Genomic DNA, 8196 nt, shown 5'->3' on the forward strand with positions numbered 1-8196 from the left:
AGACGCTATTTCGGCTCACTGCAACCTCTGCCTCCCAGGTTCAAGCGTTTCTCCTGCCTCAGCCTCCCAAGTAGCTGGGATTATAGGCACGAGCCACCATGCCCAGCTAATTTTTTTGTATTTTTAGTAGAGACAGGGTTTCTCTGTGTTGGTCAGGATTGTCTCAAACTCCCGACCTCAGGTGATCTGCCCACCTCCGCCTCTCAAAGGGTTGGGATTACAGGCGTGAGCCACCGCACCCAGTCGGTATTCTCTGTTCTGATAAACTATTATTTCTTAAAGTGTGTCCTGCTTGGAAAAAAAAAATTATGGCTTAATAATCTGCTTTATGTGTAATCATTAATATTTCAATTGTTTTGGGGTTTTTTTGTTTTGATAGAGACAGCATCTTGCCATGTTACCCAGGCTGGTCTCAAACTACAGAGCATAAGTGATCCTCCCAAAGTGCTGGGATTACAAATTTGAGCCACAGTGCCAGGTCAATAGTTTGTTTTTTTATGCATGGTCTTGCTCTGTTGCCCAGGTTGGACTGCAGTGGTGCCATCATAGCTCACTGAAGCCTTGACACCTCCTGTGCTCAAACAATCCTCCCAACTCAGCCTCCCAAGTAGCTGGGACTATAGGCATGTACCGCCATGTTCAGCTAGTTTTTTGACATTTAGTAGAGATGAGGTCTCAGTATGTTGCCCAGCCTTATCTTGAACTCCTGAGCTCAAGCAGTCCTCCAACCTTGGCCTCCCAGTATTATAAGCACAGGCGTGAGCCACTGTGCCTGGCCCAGGCAAAAAAGTACAATAGTTTTGAGGGTATTAAATGCCCAGAGGTGAAAGTAACAATAATTTTTGTATGTTAATATTCTTTAAAAAGTCAGTCTATATGCAGTCTGAACACCAAGTTCAATTAGTCATCTCCTATGATAGACTAGTCCAAAGTGCAGAAAAAAGACTGCAAGGAAACAGAATGGTCACAATCGTAGTTCACTAAACTTACAGGTATTTTTTTTCACCAAATATGATCAATTATATCCCTAAATTGCCTTTCCAAGTTCGGGCAACCAAAAGAGGTCCTCCAATGTGCACACTTTATTGTAAAATCCAATCAGGTTTAAAGTTAAGATTTGGCTTTGAAAGGGTAATTTGCAAGCTTATATATTAAAATGTTCCACGTAAATTTGGGAGCATTTTGAGAGTGCAAGAATTGGTTTAAATGTCACCTAGAATACTTAAAGTGCAGAAAAGCAAATTTATAACTTAGATTGCCACACTGAGAAATTAATTATTTGTAAAACATACTTAGCTTTGGCTGGGCACGAGGTGGCTCACACCTGTAATCCCAGCACTTCTGGGAGGCAGAGGTGGGAGGATCACTTGAGCCCAGGAATTCCAGACCAGGCTGGGCAATACAGTGAGACCTCGTCTCAATTAAAAAACAAAAACAAACAAACAAAAAAACTTAGCTTTGTGGACAACGTAGGACCACAAGAAAAAACACATACTAAAAAGGTACTATGAATTCACTTCCCTAAAAATGAACAGGAATTAATTCCCCATGCAGCTCACAAAACCATGGCAAGGAAATTAAAGAGAACAATTTCATTTAATAAAACTCAGTTAAGATCACTTTTTGGTAGGCATTATAGTATGATGTGTAATTCTCAGTCCTTTTGAAGTATAACCCATACTGAAGTACTCCTCTCTGAATTCAGATAACGGTTCAATTAATGAATTGTAATTCTAATCAAAATCATACTGCCATCCAATCAACATTAAAAACCAATTTTACACAATGATATCGTGTGCATGAAATTTTATCAAATTTTTTTCTACATCTAATCAGCAATTATTCAATATTTGCATCTGATTCTGTTAATGTAGTAATTATAAATCAATGCACTGTTTTGTTTGGTTTTGTTTTTTTGAGACAGAGTCTCACTCTGTTGCCCAGGCTGGAGTGCAATGGCATGATCTTGGCTGACTGCAACTTCTGCCTCTCAGTTCAAGCAATTCTCCTGCCTAAGTTTCCCAAGTAGCTGAGATTATAGGCGTGTGCCACCATGCGCAGCTAATTTTTGTATTTTTAGTAGAGACAGGGTTCACCACATTGGACAGGCTGGTCTGAAACTCCCAACCTCAAGTGACCTGCTCACCTTGGCCTCCCAAAGTGCTAGGATTACAGGCGCAAGCCACCACGCCTGGCCTGATTTTTAGAAAAATGTTAAACCAACCTTGCATTTCTACAATAAACGATATTTGGTGTTTTTAGAATTATATCAAAAATGTATAGTATTTTCCCTGGAGACAAGACAAGCACATAAACATTTTGTTTTCTGTCTTAAGTATGGATAATTTTAATGATGCAGGGGGTAAAATTACTGAGAAAACAGTAACAGGGCTGATTAAATGTCACTAGAAAACTTAAAGTACAGAAAAGCAAACTTGATAATATTGTAATGAATTTCATTTAATACAGTATCAGACAAATGGAAAGACTTTATATGTTTACCTGTTCAGCTTCCACATAAATGAGGGGAAATCCCATTTGTTTGGTCCAGGTATTCATCACAGCTGCTATAGGTTTACCACTAGCATTTTCTAAACTTTCCCAGAGATCCTCTAGAAGATAAACAATGATAATCTAAAATGTTTATATTTTTATTTTCTTAAAGCAGAAATTTTATTTAACTTCTGACAACACATTGCTGACACTTCTTTGGTTCTTTCAGATTCAGGAAACAAACGGTGGGCCAAATTAACATTCTCCTTGTCACCCCTCTTCCACAACTAAGTAAATTCTATCATAAAAACTGGTATATTTTTAGATTGGGTCTTACTCTGTCACCCAGGCTAGAGTGCAAGTGGCATAATCACGGCTCACTACAGCCGCAACCTCCAGACTCAGGTGATCCTCTTACCTCAGCTGCCTGAGTAGCTGGGACTACAGGTGCACACCACAACGCCTGGCTGTTTTTTGTTTGTTTGTTTGTTTGTTTTTTTAAGACAGAGTCTTGCTCTGTTGCTCAGACTGGAGTGCAGTGGCATGATCTCAGCTCACTGCAACCTCCGCCTCCCAGGTTGAAGCAATTCTCCTGCCCCAGCTGCCCAAGTAGCTGGGATTACAGGCATGTGCAACCACACCCAGCTAATTTTTGTATTTTTAGTAGAGACTTGGTTTCGCCATGTTGACCAGGTTAGTCTTGAATTCCTGACCTCAGGTGATCCACCTGGCTCAGCCTCCCACAATCCTGAGATTATAGGCCTGAGCCACCACACCCGGCCCGTAATTTTTGAGAGTTTTTGTAGAGATTGGGTTTCACCATGTTGCCCAGGCTGGTCTCCAAATCCTGGGCTCAAGCAATCCACCTGCCTCAGCATCCCACAGTGCTGGGATTACAGATGTGTCACCACACCTGGCCAAATCTGGTCTTTTATTCCAAGATATACTTAATCATTCTAATTTATAAGAAAAATTACAAATTATTATAAAAGATAAACAGATGAATTCAAACAAGGAGGAAAAAAGAAATTGAAACATGTTCAAGATTGCTACTAAATAATCACTGACAAACTTAAGGCTGTTATACTCATTCAATTAACCTAAGTTTAAAAATATTCAATGCTGATGATACAATACTGAAGTAAAACTCTTCTGGTCAACATCACTGGTGGTAAGGAAAACAAAACTGCAATATAATGTGATACGTACTAAAATGGTGGACATCTAAAGTAAATAAAAGCTTCACAAGAGGTGACTTTGGTCCGCATCTTGAAGATGTAAGTTGTTCATTAGACAGACAAGGGAGAAAAGGGCATTCCGGCCCAGCACGGTGGCTCACATCTGTAATCGCTGCTCTTTGGGAGGCTGAGGCAGGTGGATCACCTGAGGTCAGGAGTTCGAGACCAGCCTGGCCAACATGGTGAAACCCCGTCTCTACTAAAAAATACCAAAAATTAGCCAGGTGTGGTGGTGGGCACCTATAATCCCAGCTGCAAGGGAGGCTGAGGCAGGAGAATCACCTGAACCTGAGAGGCAAAGGTTGCAGTGAGCCAAGATTGCGCCACTGCACTCAAGCCTGGGCAACAAGAGTGAAACTTCATCTCAAAAAAAGAAAGTGTAAGATAGAAAATAGCAATAACAGTAACATATTCAATAAGCTGAAAAACAGAGGGTATATGACTGGGAGTAACATGAGATAAGGCTGAATTGTTCAAGACTGTACAGTTTACAAAGACGTCCAGACTGTATCATAAAGGTAATGTAGTACAAGTATTTTTAATCTGTATCTTAATTTTATTTTAATCTAATACAGAATTAGATACAGTCATTTGCTGCATAATGATGTTTTGGTCAAGGAAGGACTGCATATTAAACAGTGATCCTACTGGATTATAATGAAGCTGAAAAATTCCTATCACCTAGTGACTTCATAGCTGTCATAATGTTGCAGCACAATATATTATCCACGTGTTTGTGGCAATCCTAATGTAAACGAACCTACTGTGATTCCAGTCATATGACACAATTATGTACAGTACATAATACTTGATAAATGACTACGTTTCTGGTTTATATATTTATTATACTTTTTGTCATTATTTTAGATTATCCTCCTACTTAGAAAAACTGTAAAACAGCCTCAGGCAAGTCCCTTAGGAGATATTCCAGAAGGCACTGTTATCATAGGAGATAAGAACTCTGGGTGTTACTGTCCCAGAAGAATTCCCGGTGGGACAAGATGTGGGACCGGAAGACAGTGGTATTGATGATCCTGATCCTGCATAACCCTAGGCTAATGTGTATGTTTTTGTCTTTGTTTGTGATTTTAATTTTTTTTTAGATGGATTCTTGCTCTGCTGCCCAGGCTGGAGTGCAGTGGCATGATCTCAGCTCACTGCAACCTCCATCTTCTGGGTTCAAGCCGTTCTCCTGCCTCAGCCCCCTGAATAGCTGGGATTACAGGAGCCTAGGCAACAAGAGTGAAACTTCATCTCAAAAAAAAAGCTAACTTTTGTATTTTTAGTAGAGATGGGGTTTCACCATGTTGGCCAGGCTGGTCTCAAACTCCTGGCCTCAAGTGATCCGCCCACCTCAGCCTCCCAAACTGCTAGGTGTGTCTTCGTTTTTAAGAAAAAGTTTACAAAGTTAAAAATAAAAAAATTCAAAAATAGAAAAAAGCTGATAGAATAAGCTTTTTTAGAAAGAAAATATCATTTATAGCTGTACAATGTGCTGGTGTTTTAAGCTGTGTTAAGAATCTAAAAGAATTGGCTAGGTGCAGTGGCTCACACCTGTAATCTCCGCACTTTGGGAGGCCAAGGCTGGCGGATCACCTAAGATTGGGAGTTTGAGACCAGCCTGACCAACATGGAGAAACCCTGTCCCTACTAAAAATACAAAATTAGCAAGGTATGGTGGTGCATGCCTGTAATCCCAGCTACTCTGGAGGCTGAGGCAGGAGAATCGCTTGAACCTCGGAGATGGAGGTTGCAGCGAGCCAAGATGGTGCCATTATACTCCAGGCTGGGCAACAAGAGCAAAACACCAACTCAAAAAAAAAAAATCATCAAAAAGAATCGGAAAGTTAAAAAAATTAAAAAGTAAATTAAAAATGTTATAGTAAGCTAAGATTAATTTATTATTGAAGAAAAATTATTTTTATAAATTTAGTGTAGCCTAAGTGTACAGTATTTATGACATCTATGGTAGCGTACAGTAATCTTAGGCATTCATATTTAGTAACCACTCATTGACTCACCTAGAACAACTTCCAGTTCTGTAAGCTCCATTCATGGTAAATACCTTATACAGGTGTTGCATCTTATTTTCTTTTGAGATGGGGTTTTGCTGTTGCCCAGGCTGGAGTGCAGTGGCCCAATCACAGCTCACTGCAGCCTTGACCTCCCAGGCTCAAGTGATTCTGCTACCTCGGTCTCCCAAGTAGCTGGGACTACAGGCATACACCACCACACTCAGCTAATTTTTGTACTTTTTGTAGAGATGAGGTTTTGGCATGGTCCCCAGATTGGTCTCAAACTCCTGGACTCGAGCAATGTACCTGCCTCAGCCTCCCAAAGTGCTGGGATTATAGGCATATCAGCCAGCTGCTGGAACATCTTTTATACCATATTTTTATTGTATCTTTTCTATATTTAGAAATGTTTAGATATACAAATACCACTGTGTTACAACTGCCTATGGTATTCAGTACAGTAACATGCAGTACAGGTATTTTGTAGCCTAGGAGCAATAGGGTATATACCATATATGCTAGATGTATATAGCCTAGGACATACTGTAGGTTTATGTAAGTACATTCTATGATGTTCATATATTGATGAAATTGCCTGAAACATATTCCTCAGAACATATCCCTGTTGTTAAGCAACAAATGACTGTACACCCTTTATTTTTTTTCAGAGACAAGGTCTTGCTCTGTTGTCCAGGCTGGAGTGCAGTGGTGCCATGATTGCTCACTGTAACCTCAAACTCCTGGGCTCAAGTGACCCTTCCCACTTCAGCCTCCTGAGGAGCTGGGACCACAGGCACGTGCTACCACAGTGGCTAATTTTTTTTTGTATTTTTTGTAGAGACGGGGTTTCGCTATGTTGTCCAGGCTAGTCTCGAACTCCTGGGCTCAATTAATCCTCCCAGCTTGGCCTCCTGAAGTGCTGGGATTACAGGCATGAGGCACCAGACTTGGCCCAGACTCTTTAAATTGGCAAAATATCAAAGTATTGAGTTATGGAAAGCAGAATGCTGGAGGATGACCAAAGGGATAACGAGTCCTGATTCACGTTGACCCAATGACTTATTACAGATTGAGTATCCCTTATCCGAAATGCTTGGGACCAGCAGTGTTTTGAATTTCATATTTTTTTGGATTTTTGAACATTTGCATTATATTTACTAGCTTAGCATCTATAATTGGAATATCCAAAATCTGAAATGTTCCAATGAGCATTTCCTTATCATGTTGGCACTCAAAAAGTTTCAGATTCTGGAGCATTTCAAATTTGAGATTAGAGATATTCAACCTGAACATGGCTTCAAATAAGGCTAATTTATTTCCATTTATTATGTGAATCCTGACCTTGAGTTAAGTATTCAGAACAAAAATAAAATGTCCAGCCTGGATAGAGTGATAATACTTTCTCTCCATTTCTATCTCAAGCTACTAAAGATTACCTGTGGCGGCATTCTTTTCTTGGAATTTGGTTAAATACATGTTCATTCCTTTCTTAAAGTCCTGAGAAAACACAATTTTTAAAATCCAGGTAAGTCAAATCTCAGAATTTATAGTATATTTGCATATTAGTAATCTGAAACAAATTTACTCAAATACTCAAGTATCAGATATGCTGAAATACACATATTCCACTGATGCCTACTGCCTTTTATTTAATAATGTGTACTCTATGCCTTCTACTCTTGCTCGAGTTTTATGCCAGCCTCCCAATCCCACTCCCAAAACATACTTGCACATCATTCATCTAAGAGACCATAGTAATCAACTTCAAATAAATTGAATTCTCATTCTTTTTGGTCATTAAAAATAAATGAAGACAAGCCAGAAACTATTTGGGAACTTAATCCAAATAAAGTGAGACTTTTTTTCATGCAAAACTCTATAATTTCACCATAAAAGAATGAAATATTTTTAAATTGTTTTTTTTACCTTATCCCCAATGTAGTCATGCAGCATTCGGATGACAGATGCACCTTTGCTATATGATATAGCATCAAATATCTCATCAACCTCAGATGGATGGCCCACACTGACCTGGCAGACAGTGTGATTCAGGGTTATGACAGGAAGCAGATAGCCTGTAATACTGAATTACATAAAACGCTTTCTAGGAAAACCCTTCTAACTTATATATTTTTTTGCCTTTAACTCACTCATAATGTATAATGACAATCCTAAAAAAAATGTAACTAGTAATAATAAAATTAAATAGAAAATGACTGCTGTCATCCCTTAGAGCCTGGGTTCCAGTCCTTTGTTTTGCTGGGAGAGAAGTCACTATGGTTCTGTTTATTCTTGGCAGAGCTGTAGGGGAGGAATAAGGAAGACATGGAGGTGTAGAACATTATATTTCTTGTACAAATTGTAATGACTTACAATTATATGGAACCCCTAATTAAATTAAATACATTGAAGAAGGATTATAACTCTAGGTATTTTTTTTTTTTTTTTTT

At 39.1% G+C, this 8196-nt stretch overlaps 1 protein-coding gene across 1 annotated transcript in view; it reads right to left on the reverse strand.

Moving 5' to 3' along the window:
- The window catches only part of NPEPPS (aminopeptidase puromycin sensitive), a 105111-nt gene that overhangs the window by 25453 nt on the left and 71462 nt on the right, over window positions 1-8196 (reverse strand). Inside the window, exons 10-12 of the mRNA XM_017497067.1 lie at window positions 7673-7777; window positions 7183-7243; window positions 2503-2612 (exon numbers count right to left, since the gene is read on the reverse strand). Of these exons, the coding sequence (XP_017352556.1) occupies window positions 2503-2612; window positions 7183-7243; window positions 7673-7777 (276 nt within the window). The remainder of the gene's footprint in view (window positions 1-2502; window positions 2613-7182; window positions 7244-7672; window positions 7778-8196) is intronic.

Source organism: Cebus imitator, unplaced genomic scaffold, assembly GCF_001604975.1.
Source record: "Cebus imitator isolate Cc_AM_T3 unplaced genomic scaffold, Cebus_imitator-1.0 Scaffold228, whole genome shotgun sequence".
Taxonomy (NCBI): domain Eukaryota; kingdom Metazoa; phylum Chordata; class Mammalia; order Primates; family Cebidae; genus Cebus; species Cebus imitator.